The sequence below is a fragment of the Rhincodon typus genome, chromosome 20 (genome assembly GCF_021869965.1).
Source record: "Rhincodon typus isolate 14 chromosome 20, sRhiTyp1.1, whole genome shotgun sequence".
Taxonomy (NCBI): Eukaryota; Metazoa; Chordata; class Chondrichthyes; order Orectolobiformes; family Rhincodontidae; genus Rhincodon; species Rhincodon typus.
In genome coordinates this window covers 23,369,374-23,396,013 of record NC_063351.1, presented here as the reverse complement: position 1 = coordinate 23,396,013, position 26,640 = coordinate 23,369,374, and the positions used below count along the sequence as shown (strand labels likewise).

Below are 26,640 nucleotides of genomic sequence, written 5' to 3'. Positions count from 1 at the left end.
AAGGGGGAGGGGTGCAGCCCCAAGTCGTGGTCCACATAGGCACCAACGACACAGGTAGGAAAAGGGATGGGGACGTAAGGCAGAAATTCAAGGAGCTAGGGTAGAACCTTAGAGCTCGAACAAACAGAGTTGTTATCTCTGGTTTGTTACCCGTGCCACGTGCTAGCGAGGCGAGGAATAGGGAGAGAGAGCAGGGATGGTGCAGGAGGGAGGGATTCAGATACCTGGATAATTGGGGCTCATTCTGGGGTAGGTGGGACCTCTACAAACGGGATGGTCTACACCTGAACCAGAGGGGTACCAATATCCTGGGGGGGAAATTTGCTAATGCTCTTTGGGAGGGTTTAAACTAATTCAACAGGGGGATGGGAACCTGAATTGTAGCTCCAGTGTACAGGAGGTTGAGAGTAGTGAGGTCATAAATAAGGTTTCAAGGTCACAGGAGTGTACCGGCAGGCAGGAAGGTGATTTGAAGTGTGTCTACTTCAATGCCAGGAGCATCCGGAATAAAGTGGGTGAACTTGCAGCATGGGTTGGTACCTGGGGCTTCGATGTTGTGGCCATTTCGGAGACATGGATAGAGCAGGGACAGGAATGGTTGTTGCAGGTTCCGGGGTTTAGATGTTTCAGTAAGATCAGGGAAGGTGGTAAAAGAGGGGGAGGTGTGGCATTGTTAGTCAAGGACAGTATTACGGTGGCAGAAAGGACGTTTGATGACAACTCATCTACTGAGGTAGTATGGGCTGAGGTTAGAACCAGGAAAGGAGAGGTCACCCTGTTGGGAGTTTTCTATAGGCCTCCGAAAAGTTCCAGAGATGTAGAGGAAAAGATTGCAAAGATGATTCTGGATAGGAGTGAAAGTAACAGGGTGGTTGTTATGGGGGATTTTAACTTTCCAAATATTGACTGGAAACGCTATAGTTCGAGTACTTCAGATGGGTCAGTTTTTGTCCAATGTGTGCAGGAGGGTTTCCTGACACAGTATGTAGATAGGCCAACAAGAGACAAGGCCACATTGGATTTGGTACTGGGTAATGAACCAGGCCAGGTGTTAGATTTGGAGGTAGGTGAGCACTTTGGTGATAGTGACCACAATTCGGTTACGTTTACTTTAGCGATGGAAAGGGATCGGTATATACCGCAGGGCAAGAGTTATAGCTGGGGGAAAGGCAATTATGAGGCGATGAGGCAAGATTTAGGATGCATAGGATGGAGAAGGAAACAGCAGGGGCTGGGCACAATTGAAGTGTGGAGCTTGTTCAAGGAACAGCTACTGCGTGTCCTTGAGAAGTATGTACCTGTCAGGCAGGGAGGAAGTGGTCGAGCGAGGGAACCGTGGTTTACCAAAGAAGTTGAATCTCTTGTCAAGAGGAAGAAAGAGGCTTATGTAGAGATGAGGCGTGAAGGCTCAGTTAGCGCGCTTGAGAGTTACAAGTTAGCCAGGAAGGACCTAAAGAGAGAGCTAAGCAGAGCCAGGAGGGGACATGAGAAGTCTTTAGCAGGTAGGATCAAGGAAAACCCTAAAGTTTTCTATAGGTATGTCAGGAATAAAAGAATGACTAGAGTAAAATTGGGGCAGGTCAAGGACAGTAGTGGGAAGTTGTGCGTGGAGTCCGAAGAGATAGGAGAGGTGCTAAATGAATATTTTTCGTCAGTATTCACACAGGAAAAAGACAATGTAGTCGAGGAGAATACTGAGATACAGTCTATTAGACTAGACGGGATTGAGGTTCATAAGGAGGAGGTGTTAGCAATTCTGGAAGGTGTGAAAATAGATAAGTCCCCTGGGCCGGATGGGATTTATCCTAGGATTCTCTGGGAAGCTAGAGAGGAGAGTGCAGAGCCTTTGGCCTTGATCTTTATGTCGTCATTGTCTTCAGGAATAGTGCCAGAAGACTGGAGACTAGCAAATGTTGTCCCCTTGTTCAAGAAGGGGAGTAGAGACAACCCTGGTAATTATAGACCAGTGAGCCTTACTTCGGTTGTGGGTAAAGTGTTGGAAAGGATTATAAGAGATAGGATTTATAATCATCTAGAAAGGAATAATTTGATTAGGGATAGTCAACACGGTTTTGTGAAGGGTAGGTCGTGCCTCACAAACCTTATTGAGTTCTTCGAGAAGGTGACCAAACAGGTGGATGAGGGTAAAGCGGTTGATGTGGTGTATTTGGATTTCAGTAAAGCGTTTGATAAGGTTCCCCATGGTAGGCTATTGCAGAAAATACGGAGGCATGGGATTGAGGGTGATTTAGCGGTTTGGATCAGAAGTTGGCTAGCTGTAAGAAGACAGAGGGTGGTGGTTGATGGGAAATCCTGGAGTTCAGTTACTAGTGGTGTACCTCAAGGATCTGTTCTGGGGCCACTGCTGTTTGTCATTTTTATAAATGACCTGGATGAGGGCGTAGAAGGATGGGTTGGTAAATTTGCGGATGACACCAAAGTCGGTGGAGTTGTGGATAGTGCGGAAGGATGTTGCAGGTTACAGAGGGACATAGATAAGCTGCAGAGCTGGGCTGAGAGGTGGCAAATGGAGTTTAATGCGGAAAAGTGTGAGGTGATTCACTTTGGAAGGAGTAACAGGAATACAGAGTACTGGGCTAATGGTAAGATTCTTGGTAGTGTGGATGAGCAGAAAGATCTAGGTGTCCATGTGCATAGATCACTGAAAGTTGCCACCCAGGTTGATAGCGTTGTTAAGAAGGCATACAGTATGTTAGGTTTTATTGGTAGAGGGATTGAGTTTCGGAGCCATGAGGTCATGTTGCAGCTGTACAAAACTCTGGTGCGGCCGCACTTGGAGTATTGCGTACAGTTCTGGTCACCGCATTATAGGAAGAATGTGGAAGCATTGGAAAGGGTGCAGAGGAGATTTACCAGGATGTTGCCTGGTATGGAGGGAAGGTCTTATGAGGAAAGGCTGAGGGTCTTGAGGCTGTTTTTGTTAGAGAGAAGAAGGTTAAGAGGTGACTTGATAGAGACATACAAGATGATCAGAGGATTAGATAGGGTGGACAGTGGGAGCCTTTTTCCTCGGATGGTGATGGCTAGCATGAGGGGACATAGCTTTAAATTGAGGGGTGATAGATATAGGACAGATGTCAGAGGTAGGTTCTTTACTCAGAGAGTAGTAAGGGCGTGGAATGCCCTGCCTGCAAAAATAGTAGGCTCGCCAACTTTAAGGGCATTTAAATGGTCATTGGATAAACACATGGATGATAATGGAATAGTTTAGGTTAGATGGGCTTCAGATTGGTTTCACAGGTCGGCGCAACATCGAGGGCCGAAGGGCCTGTACTGCACTGTAATGTTCTATGTTCTATGTTCTATGTTCTATGTTCGATGTTCTATGTTCTATGTTCAAACCGGCTAATCATTGGTGATGACCAGATTCCACTGCACCCCGTAGGTGGCAGGGGCACTGGTACACCAACCAGGAGCATTATTCTCAAAGTGCACCGACTGGACGTTGGTCCAGGTTCTGAGACAGACAAACCATGGGCTACCAAACAACAGCGCACTTCACAACCTGCTGAGAATGAAGATGTAAATTCTGAGAACAAACATGGTGTCAGTGTAACAACAGTCGTACCACATGATCAGAATCAATCTGTCAGTCTGCTCTTTGTTTTTCTTGGTTCTGTAAATTTAACATCCAATTTCCACAGCTTGAGCAGTGCAATTTGGACAGTGTAAGTTATTGCTGCTCATCCAAACTGCTTTTAAAACAGAATCTATTTCTAATAGTAGCTGGACTGATACTATAGCCTCATATTTTAGTATAAAACAAAAGGTCATCTGTAATGTTTAGTAAGCTATAAAATAGAATGCGAATGTTGCATTTGTTTTAGACTCACACTTGTGGGGACAGAGGAGAGCAGAGGATGCAGTAAATGCCGAGGTAGAATTTAATGAGTGTTTCAGCGATCTTGCCCCTCATAGAGACCTTGTGGAAGTTTTGGGTTGCTTCTATTAAGGCGACTTGACACAAATACCATAACTAAGCAGCATTAGAGAATATTAGATCTCCCATTCAATTAAACCCGAGTGGGACACACATTCTGACTGAGAGCACCACTTGAAGGGGTGGCCCTTGCCAATATTTCCACTCAAGCCTGAAGGAGGAATTGTTGATGGATCACTAGCTGGAATGGACATCGCAGGGAGGTGATCATCACCTCAGAGGCAAGAATAGAGGAGTTTTCCACTTCCTAATGTCAGTCCCTCAAGTGGGCACAGAATTCCTGTCATCAAGGGGCTGGGCCCAATCCCAGGTAGGTCCCCAGGGAATCCTGATTGATGTCTCCCTGGATGACATGTTTCTTGTCCTATGCTGGTGACTACTTAAGGACCTCAATTGGCATCCACCCCTGCGCTTGATAGGACAGTCAGAAAGATGTTGAATCTCAGTCCCTTTAAGTCAAACGGCTTCCAACGACCTCGTCGGGCGGAGGGAGCCATTAAATTCTACCCACTGGGTCAAGGGGTTATGGGGAAATGGGTGTGGTATAAAACAGATGGGGCTTGGAAAAGGAAGCAAGCTGATAGGAACAATATATGGAATGAAAACTGGGATTTGGAGTGAGACCAGGATTTAAACAAGAAACTTGGGCATAATTCAAGAGTAGGTGCACGCTGTAAAATTGAGGCTTGGGCTTGAACCAAGAGTGGGGCTGTGGAGTGACAGGAGAGAAGGAATTCCTGGCTAAGTTTTTGACTGGGAATACAATGATGCTCTGGTACACATGTTTGTTTTTCCAGAGAATGGCGTTGTGAAATGTGCTCACTGCTGTTACGGCAGTGATTGGGAATTGTGCATCTGGATTCAGGACCAGGAAGAGGCTAAATAATGGAAAGACATACATGAGGAGTGAAGCTAAAGTTGAGAGAACTGCCAAAAGTTTTATAAAGTAGATGTATATTTGGAGAATGTAGCCAGTGAAAGACTTGGGAGGGAAGCCTGAAGCTAAACAACAGAGATTGACAAAAAGCTGAAGAGCAAGCAGTGATTTGTTTTTAAAGTGGCAGCAAAGTGGGGGAAGAGATTTTGCAATATTTATACCAGAAGTATAAAATTAAGATTTAAACTTCTGCATTTCAAATAAAAAAATAAATAAATAAAACAATTTAACTGAGGAAAAGTTCAACAGCAATAACTTGAAGCTTGCAGCTTTATCACTGGTGGTAGAGCTGGGAGGTGGAGGCAAAGGCAGCCTTATGTCACCAGGGTTGAAGGTTCAACATAAACTGAGAGCAACGTGAATGCATTACACATCTGATATAATATTCGATTCTATTTGAGCACCACCTACTGGTGACGCAGGAAAACGATGCAGAAAGTGTTAAGATTTCAGAACAGAAACAGCTTGGTGCTGCTGCTATTGGAAACCCTGAGATTAGAAAATAGCGTGTGCAGCACCTCCAGCCACTTTGGAGTCCCCTGCATGGCACCACATGCTGTGAAGGGCATCAACAAGGGCGTACCACATGTGCACTGAAACTTTCAAAATGTGCATATTGTGACAGGAGGCGGTTACTCAAGATGATCTGATTCAAGTTTTGGAAACTTACAGGTTCAGTGCATGTCTGTGATAAACATTCATAAAGAATTCTTCTCCCATCCAACAGCTGTTTAAAGGACAAATCCACAAATGTGCAGGTGAAGTTCTTTTGACTTCCTTCTGCTATTGCAAGTTCTGTAGAAGTAGAAATCCTGTCGGAATTTGTGTTGCATCAAATTCCGGAACTGGTGACAATCATCACCTCCTTTTCACAGGGAGGACTAGCTAACAGGTATGGGGGTGGCTGTTGTAGTGCCCAGGGTTTCCAGCATGAAAGAGATATGGAGCTGAGGCTGTGGAGAGGAAATATAGTCCACAGAGGAAGGAGATAAATGGTTCTCTACAGATGGCCATATCCATCACAAATTTGCAAGGAGTCCTTTTCCCGTGGTGTATAGGAGCATTGTTGAAATGAAGTCTATTTTCATTGGACCAATTATCATTAAGTATGTGCTTAATCCTTCAGGAAAAGTGTTACAAGTACTGGCCTGACCAAGGTTTGTGGACCTATGGAGCAATCCGGGTATCAGTGGAAGATGTCACAGTCCTTGTGGACTATACCATTCGCAAGTTCACCATTCAGAATGCAAGTATTTTCTGGATTCACCTTTCTTTTATGAATCATATTATTAAAATCAGTTTTAAATCGTTTGATTATTGCCTCAATTAATTTGGATTTTTATCAGCTATCTTTTTAAAATAACTAACTGTTGTTTCTTCTCTGACAGATATCATTACCATTTTTATTTCAGTTTGCTGTTTAATGACCAATAAATAAATTTTAGTTCTTAAATGAATATACCATTGTAGATAAGATTTACTTTATTAATATGGTAAAGTATAATATAAAAGCACTTATATAAACAGAAAATGTTGGAAATTGTTAGTTATATCGACAGCATCTACAGAGAAAGTTAATGTTACAGTTCAATGATCTTTCCTCAGATGATAAAATATCATTACCCAGAATGTTTCTGTTTTCACAGACAATGCTGTGCTGAGTATTTCCAGCATTTCAGTTTTATTTTACTTTTAGTTCGTATTTCCAGTTTCAGTGGTATTTTACTTCTGTAGAAAAATGTGTTTGCTGTCAATTTGCATTCACCGCATTTATTCTCAGCATTACAGGATTATAAAGAGCTTTTTTAACTTAACTGGAGTGCATGTTTACTGCAATTTGTTTTCATGGCCATTGCATTGTTGAAAAATGATATGCATCAGCCTCCAACAAGACCCATCTTCCCCCATTCCTCCATGATCATATTTTCTCATCATCTATCTGCATGACCTGTAAGAGTTTGATTACAGAATTAACTCAACATTATGGACAGTGGGCTTGCCTATTGGAATTTGGATTGTTAGACGGCCTGCCTTACATCAGCTAGCTTTTACCATCAATTGAGTTGCATGGGCTCCATTTTTCTGGTTTGTTCTGAATGCGAAAGTGTCCGAACAAATGTATCCCCTGGCCTACAATAGATTTAAAAATAACATTGAAATAATGGTCATATAACTGTAAGAATATATCCTATATTCCTCCCAAATGCTGTCTTGTCAACTCCCTTAACTGAAGGTTTCCACTTTATTGGAGCATAGGCAGTGGACAACAACAGTCTACACTAATGCCTCTAGATGTAGCCCACTTGAATCTGCACAAGGCATTTGGTAAGGTGCTGTGCAAAAGTTTAATATGAAGGTTGAGGATCCGTGGAGTTGAGGATAACCTACAAATATGGATAGAGAATTGGTTAAAGGCCTGGAAACAGACAGTAGGGAGCATTTTCAATTTGGCAGGCTATAGGTTTTGGAATGTTGCAAAGATCAGTGCTGAGGCCTCAGCTATTTACAATCTAGATTAATGACTTAAATTACTTTTGATATCTGTCTACCTAAATTTGCTGATAATTCAAAGCTAGGTGGGAATATAAGCCATGAGGAGAATGCAAAGAGGCAACAAAGAGCTATGGCAAGTTAAATGAATGGACAACAAAGTGGCAGATGAAGTAGATAACAAGGTGTAGAGCTGGATGAACACAGCAGGCCAAGCAGCATCAGAGGAGCAGGAAAGCTGACGTTTCGGGTCAAGACCCTTCTTCAGAAATGGGGGAGGGGAAGGGGATTCTGAAGTAAATAGGGAGAGAAGGGGAGGCAGATAGAAGATGGATAAGGGAGAAGATAAGTGGAGAGGAGACAGACAGGTCAAAGAGGCAGGGTTGGAGGCAGTAAAGGTGAATGTAGGTGGGGTGTTAGGGAGGGGATAGATCGGTCCAGGGTGGACAGACAGGTCAAGAAGGTGGGATGACGTTAGTGGGTAGGAGATGGGGGTGGGGCTTGAGATGGGAGGAATGGTTAGGGAGGCGGGGACGAGCTGGGCTGGTTTTGGGATGCAGTCGGGGGAGGGGAGATTTTGAAGCTTGTGAAATCCACATTGATACCCTTGGGCTGCAGGGTTCCGAAGCGAAATATGAGATGCTGTTCCTGCAGCCTTCGGGTGGCATCATTGTGGCAATGCAGGAGGCCCAGGATGGACATGCTGTCCAAGGAGAGGGAGGGAGAGTTGAAATGGTTCGCGACTGGGAGGTGCAGTTGTTTGTTGCGAACCGAGCATAGGTGTTCCACAAAGCGGTCCCCAAGCCTCCGCTGGTTTCCCCGATGAAGAGGAGGCCACAACGGGAACATCGGATATGGTATATCACATTAGCAGATGTGCAGGTGAACATCTGTTTGATGTGGAAGGTCTTCTTGAGGCCTGGGATGGGGGTGAGGGTGGAGGTGTAGGGGCAGGTGTAGCACTTGGTCCAGTTGCAGGGAAAAGTGCCGGGGGTGGTGGGGCTGGAGGGGAGTGTGGAGCGGACAAGGGAGTCACGGAGAGAGTGGTCCGTCCGGAAAGCAGATAAGGGTGGGGAGGGAAAAATGTCTTTGGTAGTGGGGTCGGATTGCAGATGGCGGAAGTGTCGGCGGATGATGCGTTGGATTCGGAGGTTGGTGGGGTGGTACATGAGGACGACGGGGATTCTGTTTTGGTTGTTATTGCGGATAGGGGGTGTGAGGGATGAGTTGCGGGAAATGCGAGAGACACGGTCGAGGGCATTTTCGACCACTGTGGAGGGGAAGTTGCGGTCCTTGAAAAACGAGGCCATCTGGGATGTCCGGGAGTGGAATGCCTCATCTTGGGAGCAGATGTGGCGGAGGCGAAGGAATTGGGAATAGGGGATGGCCTTTTTGCAGGAAGGTGGGTGGGAGGAGGTGTATTCTAGGTAGCTGTGGGAGTCAGTAGGCTTGAAATGGATATCAGTTTCCAGGTGGATGCCAGAGACGAAGACAGAGAGTTCCAGGGAGGAGAGAGAGGTATCAGAGATGGTCCAGGTGAACTTAAGGTTGGGGTGGAAGGTGTTGGTGAAGTGGATGAACTGTTTGAACTCCTCGTGGGAGCACGAGGCGGCGCTGATACAGTCATCTATTTGTAACGGAGGAAGAGGTGGGGTTTAGGGCCAGTGTAGCTACGGAAGAGGGATTGTTCTACAAAGAGGCAGGCATAGCTTGGACTCATGCGGGTACCCATGGCCACCCCGTTTGTCTGCAGGAAGTGGGAGGAATTGAAAGAGAAGTTGTTGAGGGTGAGGACAAGTTTGGCTAAGCGGATGAGGGTGTCAATGGAGGGAGACTGGTCGGGCCTGCGGGACAGGAAGAAGCGGAGGGCCTTTAGGCCATCTGCATGGGGAATGCAGGTGTATAGGGACTGGACGTCCATGGTAAAGATGAAGTGTTGGGGACCAAGGAATTGGAAGTTTTGGAGGAGGTGGAGGGCGTGGGTGGTGTCACGGACGTAGGTAGGGAGTTCCTGGACCAAGGGGCAGATGAAGTATATTGGGGAAAAGTGACGTTATTTACTTTAGAAGTAAGAACAGAAAAACAATTTTTTTTAGATGGCATGAAAAGCTAAATGATGAATTCCATGGAGACCTGGATATACTTACACAAAGAACAAAAGGTAGCACTCAAGTATAGGAAGCAATTAGGAAAGCAAATGGCATGTTGACCTTTATTGCAAGGGAATTAGAATACAAAAAGAAAGAAGTATTATTACAATTGTGAAGAGCTCTGGTCAGACCACACCTGGAATGCCATGGGCAGTTTTGATTTTCATATTTAGGAAAGATACGCTCGCATTGGATGCAGTAGGGATAAATGGAAATACACTAGATCAGTCCCTGGGATCAGATCAATATCTGTGTATGAAAGGCTGAGTAAATTGGATCTATACCCATTAGAGTTTAGAAGGTGGGAGGTGACTTTATTGAAACATACAAGATTCTAAAGGGACAGGGTAGATACTGACAGGTTGGTTCCCCTGTCAGGGGAATCCAGAATATGGGGGCAGAGAATAAGGATTGGGGATTGATCATTTAGGAATGTGATGATTCATTCCAAAAATTGTGAATCTTTGATCTTGTGATGGGGAGAAATATTGTCACTGAGAGTGTGGTGAGCCTGTAGAATGCTCTGCCACAGAACTGGTTAAAGCCAAAACGTTAAATGTCTCCGAGAAGAAGTTAGGTAGAGTCATACACCATGGAAACAGCCCCTTCGGACCAATTAGTCCATGCCAGCAATGTTCCCAAACTAACCTGGACCCATTTGTCTGTCTTTGGCCCATATCCCTCCAAGTCTTTCCTATTCATGTATTTATCCAAATGTCTTTTAAATAAACTGTACCTGCATCCATCGAGGGGAGGCGATGGCCCAGTGGTATTATCGCTGGACTATTAATCCAGAGACCCAGATAATGTTCCCATGATCTGGATTCGAATCCCGCCACAGCAGATGATGGAATTTGAATTCCATAAATATCTGGAATTAAGAATCTAATGATGACCATGAATCCATTGTAGATTGTTGGAAAAACCCACCTGGTTCACTAATGCTCTTTATGAAAGGAAACTGCCACCCTTACCTGGTCTGGCCAACATGTGATACCCGACCCACAGCAATGTGGTTGACTCTTAAATGCCCTCTGGGCAATTAGGGATGGGCAATAAATGTAGCCTAGCTAGCAACACCCTCATCCTGTAAATGAATAAAGAAAAAAAAACTTCATCTGGCATTTCATTCCACACACAAACCATTCTCTGTGTAAAAATGTTGCCCTTCATGGCGTTTTGAAAACTTCTTCTCTCACCATTACCAGTATGTCCCCTAGTTCTGAACTCCCCCCACCCTGGGAAAAAGACCCTTGCTATTCACCTTATCTACGTCCGTCATGATTTTATAAATGTCAACAAGGTCACCCCTCAACCTCCTACGCTCCAGTGAAAAAAGTCCTGGCCAATCCAGTCTACTTTTATAACTCAAACCTTCCAGTCCTGGCAACATCCTGGTAAATCTTTTCTGAACCCTCTCCAATTTAATAATATCATCCCAATAGCAGGGTGACCAGAATTGCATACAGTACTCCAGAAAGAGGCCTCACCAACACCCTGTACAACCTCAACATGACAACCCAACTCCTTTACTCAAAAGTCTGAGCAATGAAGGCAGGCTAAACACCTTAACCACCCTGTCTACCTGTGATGCAACTTTCAAAGAAATATATATCTGAATCCCTTGATCTGTCCATTCTACAACACTACCCATGGCACTACCATTAATTGTATAAGTCTTGCCCTCGTTTCTTGTACCAAAATGCAGTTCATTGCATGTATCCAAATTAAACTCCATCTGCCACTCCAGGGCGAGAGCAATCGAGGGCTATGAGGAGTAAGCGTGAATAGGGTACAGAGTTGGATGATTGGCCATGATCATTTTAAACAATGGAGCAGGGCCAAAGGGCTGAATGGTCTTCTCCAGCTGCTATGTTCAATGTTTCTATATTTCTTTGGAGTTGTCAATCCTTGAAAATTGTAATCATCCTTGACAATATTAAGAATGAATATGGAGGGTAGGAAAATGGAGTTGAAACAGAGGGTTGTATTTAATGGTGGAGCTGGTTTGAGAGACCATATGAAGTACTTTTCAGAGTTCTTGTGTGCCTACATTAAATGGCCATTCTTTATAAGAGAGACACACACTAAGTGTCAGCAAGCTAGCAAATCATGAAAAGATATATGAGTCGCATTTGGTAAGCCCTAATCAACATTATTTCCCTTTGTAATCCTGAAATGAACGAAAAGATATGTGCTGCTATCTTTGGTAAGTTTGGCTAACTTGAAATCCACCAGATGTTTCCCATTCCAAGATGTATTCACTTCATCACATTTCCCCCACTGAGTTATAAATGCCATTCAATTCCTATATGTTTAAAACAATGTGCTTGTCACATCTGCTTTTTCCTTTTAAAAATTAAATTGAAGTTAATCAAGACTTTGTGAGATAGAATTGGTACTTTTCCTGAAAAATAAAATTTGAAGTTAGATTAAATTTAATTTTGGGCACACAATGAATATGTCCCAATTTTAGTAACTATTACATTTGAAAGCACAAAATTTCCAGTGCACTTTTCACACCAACCATGATGAATTCTGACTAAATTAGACTGTAACAAAGATATGGTTCATGCTGTCTCTTTGATTTCATGTTAGGTAAGGAGAGAATGACAGGTTTTGATTAATTGCTGGAAACATTTATGTGTACTTGTGCCTTTCTTAGTGCATGAGAATTATGAAACGATTGTTGTGTTTTTATTGCATTTCTTACAGCAAAGAGTGGGCAACAAATCTCCAAGACTAATAACACAGCTTCACTTCACAAGCTGGCCTGATTTTGGTGTACCATTTGCACCCATTGGCATGCTTAAATTTCTGAAGAAGGTTAAAATGGTGAATCCTTCCTATTCAGGACCTATTGTGGTTCATTGCAGGTAATTGTTAAGTTTCCATCCTTCTGCCATAACAAGTGAAGCATTATTAATATGCATTACAGTTCCAAGCTACACAAAGTCATGTTGGTTCTGCCAAAATCTGCATGACTGTCTACATATGTTATAAAAGAACTTTAAGTACTATTGATGCCTAACTATAACAATTGCTTTGTGCCAAATTATATGTTATCTTGATCTAGAATTGTTGGGGATTTCCAAGAGCCTACAATTTAAGTTATGCTCACAAACTGGTAAATGGGAAACCCCAGCAGCTGTTGAGTGTGTTACATTACAGAGAACATACAGACTATTAAGAGGTGTAATTCAATCAATATTCACTTCACATAATGTCACACTTTCCCGTATGAAATAACTATTGAATGTTCTGAAATTTGTCTTATGCCCAATTTACTCTAGAAAACAATTAGCTGTTCTATAAAACGGAAGTCTTGTTACTAAATTGATATTTCTCTTCCATTTAATACATATAGCATAACTTGCAGACAAACCTTTTATCAGTTTGAATTGTTTACATCTCCTAAGTTGTGAGAGGAAAGTATTAATGAAGTGGAACTGATAATTTAGCAACTCTGCTGTCTTCCAGGTGGTTTATTTTTTCCCTTTGGTCGTTTGTTTTGTTTCTCTCTCTCTATGGATTCTACTTATGTTACACACTTTTCACACCTGGAGTATTGTGGGCAGTTTTAATGGTCTTAGTTGATAAAAGATATATTTATCACAGAGGGAGTACAGCAAAGGTTCACTAAACTGATTCATAGGATGGCAGATTTGACATAAAAGGAGAGATTGGGTGGCCTGAGTCTGTACACACTGGTTTAGAAGAGTGAGAATATCCCTCATTAAAATATATAAAATTCTGACAGGGCTAAATGCAGGGATGATTCTTGCAGCTGGGAGCTCCAGAACAAGGGGTTGGTCTCAGGACATGGGATGAGCCATTTGACTAAGATCCAAAGAAATTTTTTTCACTCAAAGAGGCGAACCTGCAGAATTCTGAAAGCAACAGTATATGGAGGCCAACTACTGAATATGTTTAAGGAAGAAATAGATAGACTTCTAGACACCAAAGGTGTCAAGCAGTATGGTGGGAGAGCAGGTGTATGGCACTGAGACAGAAGGCAAAATCTTGTAGGGGGCTGAATATTGTAGACTGTGTGAGAAAAATGGCAGAATCATGTGAGAAATCCAGTGAGGCATATTTCAAAGTCGGCAGCAACTTGCTGCATCTTTTAACAGAGCTCTAGCATCAAGGTGAAATTCTTGTGAGGCAGGCAGAAGCGAATTGCTTATTAAGCAAGACGACTGCTTATTACAAACCTTATTGACTACACATCTTGCCTCAACACCTGAAATGAGCAAAACGAGATGCCAAGAATTCTCCACCTGGAAGTCAGAATGGGTACTTGGCAATTCCAGCTCGCTGCTTGCTCCAAAGGACCTCTGTGTCGGAGCCAGGTGTCAATATATTGGGACACCGGTCCATTGATACTGGCTATGCTGAAACCATGTCCGTGGGTACTGACACCGATTTGTGTAACATCTATAAACCCTCATGGGACATCTCGAATCCACTTAGAGAATGCTCCTTCATTTCAATGCTGCACCTCTGCCTGCACCAGCAATTATCATTGTAAAGCTGCAGCAAGGACACTTTGTGCTCAGGGACATGCATCCAGTACACAGGTCAGACCAATCTGTGTCTCTGGGCTCTTCACTTGTTCTCTTGGTGCTCATTCACTCTGAGCCATTCTTTTTAGTCACAGAATTCCTGCCTTGACTTTTTGCACTTTGCCACCTTACCCAGAGGCTCACAGTACTGCTGCATTGCTCTGCAGTTTAGCACAAATACAAAGCTGAAGCGTGTCATGGTTGTCCACAGTCCCCAGTCAATGCAAGGGAGATAGCTTTCAGTCAAGGGGCAGCACAGTAAGTCAAAGGCAGGCCCTGACAACAGCCCAAGCGCTTGGACACGGTCAGTCAGCTGCCTGGGGTTGTCAGAGTCAGGATCCTTCACATTAGGGATAAGGAGTCGAATGTCAGGCAACCCACCACATGTCTTATCACTTTCTGCCCTATTTGTGAGTTGTTTTCTTTCTGGAATGAGAGAGAAGCAAGCAGTAAAGGAGTTTAAAGTTGGTGGCGGAGCTGTTATTTTTGGTACAGCTGGAGAGACGTCCTGAGAGAATGATTTGGCATCACTGAGGGCATATAGAAATGGTGCTTTTGGGAGTTGAGGTAGGTGAAGGTGAGTGAGGGAAGTAGTTGCAAGCAACAATGAGAGTAATAGAGCAAACGCCTTGGTACAACATGGGTGTAGTAACAGAGTCAGAGTGAGTTTGAAGTATCAGAGACCAGATAATGGAACTTATGCTGGCAGAGTTGAGAGATCACTAACCTTCTTCTCACATTGCTGGGCATTCCTCCAGATGGTTGAGACTGCACTGACCCAAGTGGCAACCTTGGCCCAGGTTGGTATGGTCAGTTGTATAAGGCCCCCACCACTGGTCCTGTGTCTGCACCCACCCCATCCAACAGGATCTCCAGGTTCCTGCCCATAAAGGTGGGGTGATAATTTCCTCTTGTCTGTTATGTCCTAAGCCAATATCAGGAATCATGAAGAGCAACTTTGGACTGACCATGCTTGACTGTGTGCATGATAGCCTTTTAAAGATGTGCAGGCAACCACAGTATTCCAGAATAACCCAGCACTGGCGAGTTAAACTGGTTATATCAATTGGTCGAATGGGACTAGAATCAAATGAGAAAAACATCATAGGAATAAAGGAGGTAGTTCATGAAGTGAATTATATAAGATACAATGGCGGCCTTGCAGCAGGAAGCCTCTATGAAACTCAACAAAACTGACGCAGCCAAAAAGAGTAAGGTTCACCTCAGAGGATCAACCATGATCTGATTGAATGGGATACACCTTTTTTTGTGTTTTCTTAGAGAAGGCTTTGCAGAGCTGGTGACAGGCCTCCTGCAATGTCTTTCTAATGTCTCTCCTGTTCTCAACAGGCAGTATTTAGCCTCCAAGTGATTACTCCACATGAGGCCATAGTTAAGAATAGAGAGTCGCCTTGTTTAGTATTCTGAATGACCTTTTGCCTAACATAGCCTGTGGTACTCAGGACAGGTATAGCACCTAATACAGATGCCCTCGTTGAGATCAGCTAACTTAACACTAAAGCTGAGGATGTCAGATGTATATGACTTAGCATTATAGAATAAATAGGACATAAAGGATGGCAAAAGACCAGTTAGAACATAGAACTATACAACACAGGAATGGGTCCCTATCATATCTGCCTCCACCACCACCTGTGGCAGCATGTTCCAGAGTCCTACTACTGTCTGTCTAAAAAAATCTTGTCCGTCACATCTCCTTGAACTTTCCCCCTCTCACCTTAAATGCATGTCCCCTAGTATTGGAAGTTGTTTTATACAGCTAGTCCAATCCTAGAATAGTGTAATTTTCTCATTAGTACAAACATAACCACCTTCTCCAACAGTCTAATACACTGGGGCTAAGAGCTGCTTCCAGGCAGATAAACAGATCAGCTATTTATTCTTTAAATTTGAAAGGGCTGTGGTTGTTCACTCTGTGATTGATCATAGATTTGAGGGTGGAGGATTTGGTGGGTAGTGGTTGGAGGGAATGTGGGTGGGGAGAGTGATGAAGTGCAATTTGAAATACCCTATCGCTACCAAAATAACTCCAAATTCCAGTCAGATGATGGTGTCCTTTGTGTTAAATGTTACTATGGTGGTCAAGCTGGGCAGTATCATGATATCCCATTATCATCCATTTATGCCTCACTTGTATTTGTGTGGACCTAGTAAATGGCTGCTTTCAATTTAAGTGGAAAATCCCAGAACAGCTGCAAAACAGGGACCACGACTGAAATACTCCCAGGTAATTTTTCCACCATTTTCACTGGTAGCTTTCAAAATTAGATGCAGAAGGGAAAAAAAAATCACAAATGTGCCTTTTGGTTGTGGTAACAACTTTGTAACTCCAGCACCTGTTTATCTATCTGCAACTCCATAATCAATCATTATCTAAATTCCTTCCCAGTAGGCTGGCAGGAGAGCTGGTTAACCTAGTTAACTTAGTACAGTTGGTAAGAGAAGTAAAGACAGAGAGAAGACCAGCACTAAGAAAATGCGCAAGGCTGATTAGTTGACCTTTGTATGCAGTATGGTATGATTTCAATTATAAATTTGGGTTTGGATTTTATTTTTTGTTGTTGCCTTTCATTTTTGCATTATATAGTGTCTAAATGTTGGGTGCTAATGAGGCCAATTTTTCACTCATCATTTATGGTATTTTATTTCAAAGCTACCCTTGGTGTTTCCTTTTAAAAGCAGCTCTGTTAAAGTTTATGAAGTAGCTATACAAGCTTTTGCACAATTGCCTTGAAGGAAAATCCACTGCTGAATATCTTTTCATCTTTACCTTCATAAGGAGAGTTTGTATATGTTGGGTTGCAATGCTTTTGCTAATCCTGTCTTGGGATTTGAACTTCTATTTTACACAACCTCATGTATTAATTCTGTGAACTGTTCTTCTCATGTATTATGAAGTTTCTTTCTTGGAAATCAATACTGGTAGCAGTACTACTTGTATTTGTAAGCAGAACGCATCAGCTACAAGCTCCCATATAGGCAGCTCTTTCCCCTTTCCATAAAACAAGGATGTACTAGCTTTAATCCAAATCGAGAATCTTTCCAATTGTTTCAGGAGACAATTCCTTAATCTCTTTATTCCTCATACATGTCCTTCAGAAATGGAATATTGCTTTCACTGTGGAGATGTGCATTGCTCTTTATACTGTTGTACTCGGGGAACCTGGGCAATTGTGTATTTCCCTTGAAATTTTTTCTTGCCAAAGCTACTGTCAAAATAGTATGTATGTTGCATTATTACCAGCCACACGATAACAATCTTCAGTGAAAGGTCAGGCCACCTGTGCCATGGGAATCTCAGAAGCTTGTTTTGAGAAAATGTCTCCAAGATGTGGCTTATATCTAAAGAAAATATCAGCTGAGCGTCAGTCAATTAATTTATCCTCAGAAAATAAGCTTTTATAGCTGCTACAAATATTGTCACTAGCTGATCCAACTTCTAGTCTGAGAATATTAATATCATAGATCATATCTGATTAAAATAGACAATTGCCTTCATGCGGTAGAACTTCCTTGGTTCTTTGAATGATGTTATCCTATTCATTCCTAATTCTAGTCTGATCAAACTTTTAGCTTGTTTTGGGAATTAACGTTTGTGTAAAAGTCTTTGAAATGCCTTATTCTGCCTCATCTTGCAAAATAAAAAGTTGATGCATGCCGTAGAGAAGCACATTTGACACAAAATGTTTCAAATGAACAGTCCCTGAGGCACTGGCCAGCACCCTATGATACATCATCCTCCACAAAGGCAGGATATATATCTCCATAATTTTGTATGGAGTAGATCAAACAAAATTATCCTGTAGATAGAATGTGGAACTTCTACGATTGTAATTTCACATTCTGCACGTGGTATGGTTAACACCTATCCATGTGTACAATCCACAAGGCAAGAAATGTAGAGTCCCATAATCACAAATAAAAGTATTCTCACCAAGATGTGCAATCATTTTTTTTAATTAATCCCAATTTAAACAAAGTATTTTTTGTGTAACTATCTTAACATTTTCAGTGGCTGGGGAATGTTCTGGAATTGAGCAAAAGAGCAAACAGGCAATAACATAGATGCTACTATAGGTACAAGCCCCTGAAAGATATCAGTGTGTATTACAGGCAAATCCTGCTCAGGTTTGTGAAGTATCTGTAACTTTGACAGAGAGTGGCAATTCCATTTTTTATTCTAGTGCTGGGGAGATTTTCTTACTATATGCTGAGTTGATTCAAATAAAAAGTGTCATTGTGCATGGAATAGGGTAAAGGTGAAGCAAGTTACTTTGATTTATTATTCATTTAGTTAATTAGCAAGCACAAATTGTGGAGCCAAGTCATCGCCTGTCCAACTGCAGAGTTTACGTTGGTTTGTCCATCACTATATCTGGAGTGGAGGCACTCCACAGTAATGTAAAGTACTGTTTGTGTTTCTCCATATGTGTGCATAAGGGTCTCGTACTGGGGCTTCAGCATTGGAGCAGGTTGGGTGTGTAGGGGCTTTAGCCTGTCCTGAACCTATTTAGCAAGGATCACTCACACCATGGTAGTTCAAAGTCATAAGGAACTTGTTAATTACTTAGTTACATTGATGAAGCAAATATTTAATTCTGAAATTCTTAAAAATTCCAATGAGTTTGTACCTGCTTGTACACTTTAGCACCACACAGAAGTAGAACACACAGAAATGCTTGCTCAATCTAATATTAAGTCCATTATTGGAAAATAAAATAAACTTGTGGCCTGGTAGCACGAGTATGGCAGTACATTGGACCAGATAGGAATGGAACCTGAATAAACAATTGAGATTCCATATTTATAAATTCCTAATTTCACCTGCGGGGACATGAAAAGGCTCACCATCACAGGAGATTTCTCAGAGAAAAATGAAGATTCATAGGGATTTGGCCCTACCTGCCTCCTTCTAAAACTTGGAAAGACCAAAAACATGGAATATAACTTGTCGCCACCCATTGCTGTAGTATTGTGGCTAGAACATGAAAGATTTGAAACAAGGGAGATGTGAAAATAGATATTATTTCTAATGCCACAAGATGAATTGTAAAACTGTGAAAGCATAGACATTTAACAATCCTTTTTACATTGCAGTGCTGGTGTAGGCAGAACAGGAACATTCATAGTTATCGATGCTATGATTGATATGATATATGCAGAGCAGAAAGTGGATGTCTTTGGTTTTGTGTCAAGAATTCGTGGTCAGCGTTCACAGCTAGTTCAAACTGATGTAAGTATTAGCCATTTTTATCTCTTTTCCCTGTTAGGTTGAAATTGTACCAGCACTTTAAAGGAATAGGAGAAAGAAAGCCTTTCTTTGTATTCTATACTAATTTTCTCCATCAGGCCTTTGTTTGGCCCAGTTTATTTAATATATTTTTATTACTCTGCTCGTAGCTGATGCCTGAACACAGCAATCTTGGCGCCTCAGGAACTGTCCTCTGGTTCCAATAGACATCCAAGTAGTTTATGATGTTGTAAAATTGTGCCACATATTCAGGTTTTAATGTAGTTTTGTTTACTTTATTGTTCCTTGCAGATGCAGTACTCCTTCATTTATCAAGCTCTGCTTGAACATTACTTATATGGTGACACGGAGCTGGATGTGAGCTCTTTGGAGAAGCATATACAGAAGCTTCACAGTAAAGCAGGACAGTTTGATGTCACAGGCTTAGAAGAAGAGTTTAATGTGAGTTAGTAATTTAATAATCAGAGAAGGGCCTGCCATTTAACACTGCATGAACTACTAAAATAATTCTTTGATCTATGATATCTGACATTAATTGAAATATTGTTTTTGAATACACTGCAATATATAGGTTTCTTTTTAAGAATGTTGTGTGCCAACTCTAGAACACAGAGTCCAGTGGATAGATGACTAACTCTCCTCTCGGACAGTAATGCCATTGTATGCTTTGCTTTTATTATGAGTCTTAAATTCAGGATACTTAAGGATAGGGAAGGTCTATCTGACCCAAGGATGTAGCAACATAGGAACAGGAATAGGCCATTCAGCCCCTCAAGCCTGATCTGCCATTCAGTGAGGTCATGGCTGATCTGTGGCCTAATTCCATATACCTGCCTTTAGCCCATATTCCTTAATCCCTTTGCTTAACAAAAATTTATCTATCTAAAACTTAAAATTAACAACTCATCCTGCATCCATTGCCTTTTGTGGAAGAGAGTTCCAAACATCTACAATCCTTTGTGTGTGCTTGTAGAAGTGTGGCTCACATCTCTCCTAAATGGTCTGGCCCTAATTCTCAGACTACACCCTCTAGTTCTGTGATCTCCTACAAATGGAAATAGTTTATCTTTATCTATCCTGTCTCTTTTTGCTGATATCTTGAAAACTTTAATCAGATCACCTCTTTATCTTCTAAATTCTAATCTTTGAAATTAGGCTGAATTTGTATAATCTCTCCTCATAACCCCAAAGTCCATGTATCATTCTTGTAGATCTACACTGTACTCCTCCTTCCTAAGGTATGGTGCCAAATCTGCTCATTGTATTAACTAGGGTTTTGTATAGCTGCAGCGTAACTTCTGCATCCTTGTTCTCCAGTCCTCTAGATATAAATGCCAGCATTCCATTAGCTTTTTGATTACTTCCAAACTATAGTATTAAAAGTTTAATAATTTTGATTCTGACTTCAGCTTGACCATTTCCCTTCTATGTTGTTACTGCAGAAATTAACTACTGTCCGAATAAGGAAGGAGAACATGAGAACAGGAAATAAGCCAGTAAATATGAAAAAAGCCAGAGTTCTTCAGATCATTCCTTGTAAGTGAACTTTTCTTTTATTCCATCCTCTTGTATATTGAAATAATTTCCACCATCCATCAGAAAAAGTCACATAGGGGCCATTTTTCTTCCTGGATACCTCATGTTTCCATTCACAAATTGACATCTTGTTTCCTAATTGTTGCCAATGACTACATAACTATATTCTTTCCTGAAGACAAACAATAAAAAATATCAATGAATTCTACTAAAGCCATTTGCATTGCTTATCCAGAGGGAATCAGAAGTTGGTATTGTCTGAGACTTTGGAAGAAAAGTCCTGCCTGCTCTGTCACATGGGAGGCAAGGAAAATGAACAAGATGTGGAGTAAAATACCAAATGGTGCCCCTGGTTACTTAAATTTCAGACCTTTTATAGTGGTTTGAGTTTACTCTGAAATTTATCTTCCAAATATGTATTATGTGATTGAGTGCTCAAAGAAGTGGTGAAATGTTTCCATGCTGCTAAATACTGTGGGAACGATCATAGGGATTGTTCAGGTGCAGGTGGGTGAGGTGGCGAGCATTATGTTGTCATCTGTGTAAAATTGTCCCTTGAGCATGTGGTTTAAAATTATAAAACTTCGCTCAAAATAATTTCTACTGATTTTCTTTTTAAGTAGGTAAATACACAGAGGAGTAGTGCATTATTTATACACTTTAATAGGAGTTGAGATTTAAACTGATGGCCCTCTTTTGATATTAGCATGGGGAATCAGCGGCACAAATTCCATTTTGCGCGTGGTGTCATAAAACCAAACGATATGGGAACAGCCCATTCGGCCCATGGAGTCAGCTCTGTCATTCGATATGGTTGATACGTTTCTTAACCCTTTCCCCTGCCTTCTCCGCATTATCCTCAATCCCGTTACCAATCAAGAACCAATTTTTCTCTGTCTTAATACACTCAGTGACTTCGCCACAGACCTCTAAAAGTGGTAGGTTCTTGCTTAAAGTTGACCAAAGAGCAAAGACTGTTCTCGTGATGTTCATTATCTGGTGGAATATAGTCTCGTTTTGACATGCATTTCTGTCAAGCTGAGAATAGGATGAACTCAATTGGTATTAGGCTGAATGTAATTTATTTGTATTTTTAAGATGATTTCAACAGAGTTGTTCTGCCCAGGAAAAGAGGACAAGAGTTCTCTGATTATATCAATGCTTCATACATTGATGTAAGTACACTTATCATGCTTGTTTTTACGTGTACTATTTTGGATAAATCCTGAAAATATGACTAGTTTGCTCACTTCAGGAACTTCATAAATTGCAGTGGAAATGGCTCAATTGTATGTATGTTTTGTGGCTTATTTTCCAATTTCTACAACTGAGTTAGGAAGGGTGTACTGATTCCTTTGCTTAGCCCACTACTCCATTGCTCACAGCGAAGTTTAAATTTAAAAAAGGGATGTGTTATTGTACGTTTTATATTAAGAACCAGACTATACAGCTCAATATCAAAAACAGGTCAGTCAGGTTCCTTCAGTAACAACTAGACAACTGCTTTGTTGCAAAAAGAACTTAAGCACAGATATAAAGATTATGAGCAAAAGGTTTAAATTTTGCAAACATATACAAGTATCCTTCTTGAAAACACACACACACACGCACGCACGCGCACGCACGCACACACAACCTCAAAGTCAAGAACTATAGAGGAAAGTTCTACAGAGTGACATTTTAAAAGTACTTTAGCCAATTAATTGAGAAAAAGTGTTATTCACAGATTGTCCAAAAAGTGGACTGTAGCCAGTCATTTACACACAAGCTGCTGGCACAGAGGTGTCTTTCTGGATCAGTAGTGACAGGCTGAGTTCAGTTTTCTGGAGATAGTGGTAGTAATTTCTGAATTCTCCTTCTGGCAACTCTCTGCTTAGTGTGATGAGGTCTTCCAATGTGTTTTCAACTCTAAAACTTTGAAAGGAGTTTCAGAAAAATTATAGTGAAACAGGGAAAAGGCTGTTGCTCTGAGTAAGTTATCTCTTTGGCTGTGTTCAAATCCAATAGCTTTATTACATCCACAATCCAGGTCATGTCGCCTCTCTCTAAAAGTATTGTCGACTCTTGTTGAACAGCTTATGTTCTTTGGTTAGAGCAGGGAAACTGTTGATTTTGCATTCTCCTTTAATTTGTAAAATTTCCAATCTAAAAAATACAACATGCTGCTATGTGCTGAGTCAACTAAATTATAAATTAATATTTCAGTTAGCACATCTTCATAATAACCAACTGTCAATTACACTGGACTAAATTTCTCTAAATCCATTTTGTAAAATATCAAATATCTTACATGTCGAATCATTATTGTCTCCATAAAATCTAGCAGAAAGCCATTTACTTTATTTTAATAAGCTGAGCTTTTGGAAAAAAGGTGGATGTTTCATGACTTTGTATACTAGCATTTGGAAAATGAATTCTTCATAATGAGAGTGATGGGGAGATGATTTACTGTCTTAATAATTCAACCCTTGGATTTGTTTTTCAGTGCTTGGGTTCACCTTGAGTTAATTGTAATATGTTTGAAGTCAGAACAGTGATTCTTTTCAGAAAACAAATCAAGATGCCAGGGTGGCTGTCTAGACCCAAGTTCAGTCACATTTCAATAATCTAATGCCAAGTTTGCTAATGAACATGAAAAAATTAAAATTATTTTGAGTCAAGACAAGCATAGCAACAAATTCAGCATGTTAGCAAGTAACAACACTTAGACAGTTTGCACACATAATTTTGATTATTTGTTTTGTTTTTTGTTGTCATTGAACTGCTTTGTAACAGGGTTACCGGCAGAAGGATTATTTTATTGCTACTCAAGGCCCAATTCCAAATACAGTGGAGGATTTTTGGAGAATGGTTTGGGATTGCAAATCTCATACCATTGTGATGCTCACAGAACTCAGAGAAAGAGAGCAGGTATGATATTATAGAATTACATTTAATACAATGGGCATACATAGAATGAAGTGTTTTTATTGCAATCAAACTTGAAAAGTTCAGAAAAATAATCAAATATTGCTGTTTAATAATGCATTATATGTCAGGAAATGTATCTATCTTGAAACTGCAAAGGTCTATCAGTAATCAAACAATAAATTATAATAAATGAAGAGGAGGAATTATAACATTAATTTAGTAAATAAACCATGCTATTTAACAATTACAATAAAAAATTATGGATTAACTGCAACAATTTACGAAATCTTTCTTTAATTGAACGCACTTAGCTTATTTATATGCCACATAACATATTCGCTAATAACTTGCCTAAAATTCAGCCATATATCTGTTTTGTACATAAATTCAGCTCTCAACAGGTTAATCCAGCTCATTCCCAGACTGTAGATGCTTTATAGGGATATGTGATCCCTCCATTCAATTTCTGCACTTCAGTACCACCTTGGGGTGATTATAATGCTGAGCAGTTGAAATTATGTCTTGTAAATATGTTAATTGGAGTCCAGTGCTTAGCTGGGACCCCGAGACAACTTAAAAGGCCTACCATCATAGTTGCATTAACCGCTGAAACCAGTCACTCAGTGGGGGTCTTAAAAGGTCAATAAAAATTATTTTCTAAGTACTGATTTCTAACATGGCAAAGGTTTTTATAGAATTGTTCCACTGTGATTTTAAAACATGCAGTAACTTATTGTGTTCTTGCAGGAAAAGTGTTCACAGTATTGGCCATCAGAGGGCACTGTAACATATGGAGCCTACACAATAGAACTGAAGAATGACCATTTTTCTGATGCTTTCAGTATCAGGGACCTTACTGTCACAAATGCCACAGTATGTGTTGCTTCAGATTTTTATTAAGATGTGAAAAATAATGGATAGTTAATGTTTTATTTTAAATCTAGTGATACGCCTTTGTCTTTCTTTAGCTTGCATGGTGGAGCCAGATGCTTTAAGTTTAATCAACACTGTTTTTCCCTCCCAGATTAAAAAAATTCTGTTCCAGAGTTGCTTGTTACTAGGTGATGTTCCCACAAGGAATCAGGCTGTTTCTTTTTGAGGGCACTTAATGTTTTCTTCTTCTACTTCCAAGAGACATAAAGTTTGGCCCCATCGTCCTCGCAAATTACAATCCTATCTCAACATTTTCTCTCAAACTCCCTCAAACATGTTGTCACTTTGTGAATCTATTCCTACTTTCTCCAGAGCTCCATGTTTGAATCCCTCAAATTAGGTTTCCACCCTTGTCATAATACCAATACAGTTGTTGTTAAAATGACAAATTTACATCCTATGTGACTGTAAGAAAGGTAAACCTTTCCTGTTCATTCTTTTTTGACCTTTCTGCAGTCTTTGATACAAGTGACCACTCTGTTTCTTATTGTAGCCATAGAATCACTTGCATTGGCTTCTCTTCCTGCTCTGACATTGTTACCACAGGTGACTGACTCTCAGGATCTATTTTTGAGCCTATCCAATTTCTCATCTATACACGACCCCTTGGCAACTTCATGCAACAGCACAGCATTGTTTTTGCACATGTTAAAAACACCCAGCTCTATCTAACCATCCCTTCCTCAAATCACCATTGACAAATTATCAGGCTACTTATTTGACCTCTGGTACTCGATGAGCAGAAATTTCCTCCAATTAAATATTAAGCAGACCGAAGCTGTTGTTTTCAGTCCCTGTTCCAAACTCTGTTTCCCTGGTGACTTGCTCCTTTTCTCTCCATGGCATCAGTCTGAATGAAGCTTTTTCCCTGACAATTTACATCACGTTTCAACCTCATATTTGTGCTGTTACTAAGACCACCTGTTTCTTTCACATCATTCGTTTTCACCCCTCTCTCAGCTCATCTGCTACTGAAACCCTCATTCACTCCTTTGTTATCTCAAACTTGACCACTCCAACATACTCATGGATAGGCTTCAATAGTCAACTATCTGGAAATGTGAGGTCCACTAAAATGCTACTGTGTGTTATTGTGTAAGGTAATTGTTTTGCAAGGGTTAATGATACAGCATTGAATTCCAATCTGATGTCATATAGGCTTTGGTGGGGATAAGGCAGAACAATCTCAGGATCTCATGAAATGCAGAGCTATACTCACAGGTCTCACAATTCACTGAATCTTAATGTCTTTTTTAAGCTAAGTGCCAGTTGTGTCAAGTTTTCTGGAGCATTTTTCGCATGAGGCCTCGAGTGATTTCTCCCTCTATCTTACTGAACCTGCCTCATTAACTATCTACCCCACTCCTATGGTGCTCCTCATGTCCAATTCTATCTCCATCTTACCAAGTGCTGTTCCTGGAACAACTCACAAATCAGCAGATATCAACGAGAAAACCAGTAGCCCTTGCACTTGCGCCATCTTTCAAAGGCTGCTGTGCACCCAGACAAGTGTTGGCAATCCAGTGTTGCCCCTCACCCACAGTGTAATGACAGCAGCCACAAAGCCATACTGCTCACAGCACATCACCAGCATGGCTGCCACTCTCTTGCACATCAAATCCTGTTCCCTCACCCCTAGTCTCTGTTTGACCGCCACACCACACGCATTACCCTTCCTTAGCTACATCGCATCTGAACACCCTTCGAGGTCATCATCACTCTATCCCAGGTGCCCACTGAACATGCACATCTTGTCACTAAATAAAAACCAAAAGAATTGCAGATGCTGTAAGTCAACAACAAAAACAGAAGTTGCTGGTAAAGCTCAGCAGGCCTGGCAGCATCTGTGAAGAGAAATCAAAGTTAACATTTTGAGGAAGGGTCAC

General features: G+C 41.1%; 1 protein-coding gene across 6 annotated transcripts in view; it reads left to right on the top strand.

Moving 5' to 3' along the window:
• Positions 1-26,640, top strand: part of ptprea (protein tyrosine phosphatase receptor type Ea) — a 214,006-nt gene that overhangs the window by 175,005 nt on the left and 12,361 nt on the right. For all 6 annotated transcript variants that reach the window (XM_048609054.1, XM_048609052.1, XM_048609053.1 and 3 more), the window contains 8 exons: positions 6,025-6,144; positions 12,254-12,414; positions 19,222-19,357; positions 19,667-19,816; positions 20,818-20,911; positions 22,010-22,086; positions 23,687-23,821; positions 24,569-24,694. In XM_048609054.1, the coding sequence (XP_048465011.1) occupies positions 6,025-6,144; positions 12,254-12,414; positions 19,222-19,357; positions 19,667-19,816; positions 20,818-20,911; positions 22,010-22,086; positions 23,687-23,821; positions 24,569-24,694 (999 nt within the window). The remainder of the gene's footprint in view (positions 1-6,024; positions 6,145-12,253; positions 12,415-19,221; positions 19,358-19,666; positions 19,817-20,817; positions 20,912-22,009; positions 22,087-23,686; positions 23,822-24,568; positions 24,695-26,640) is intronic.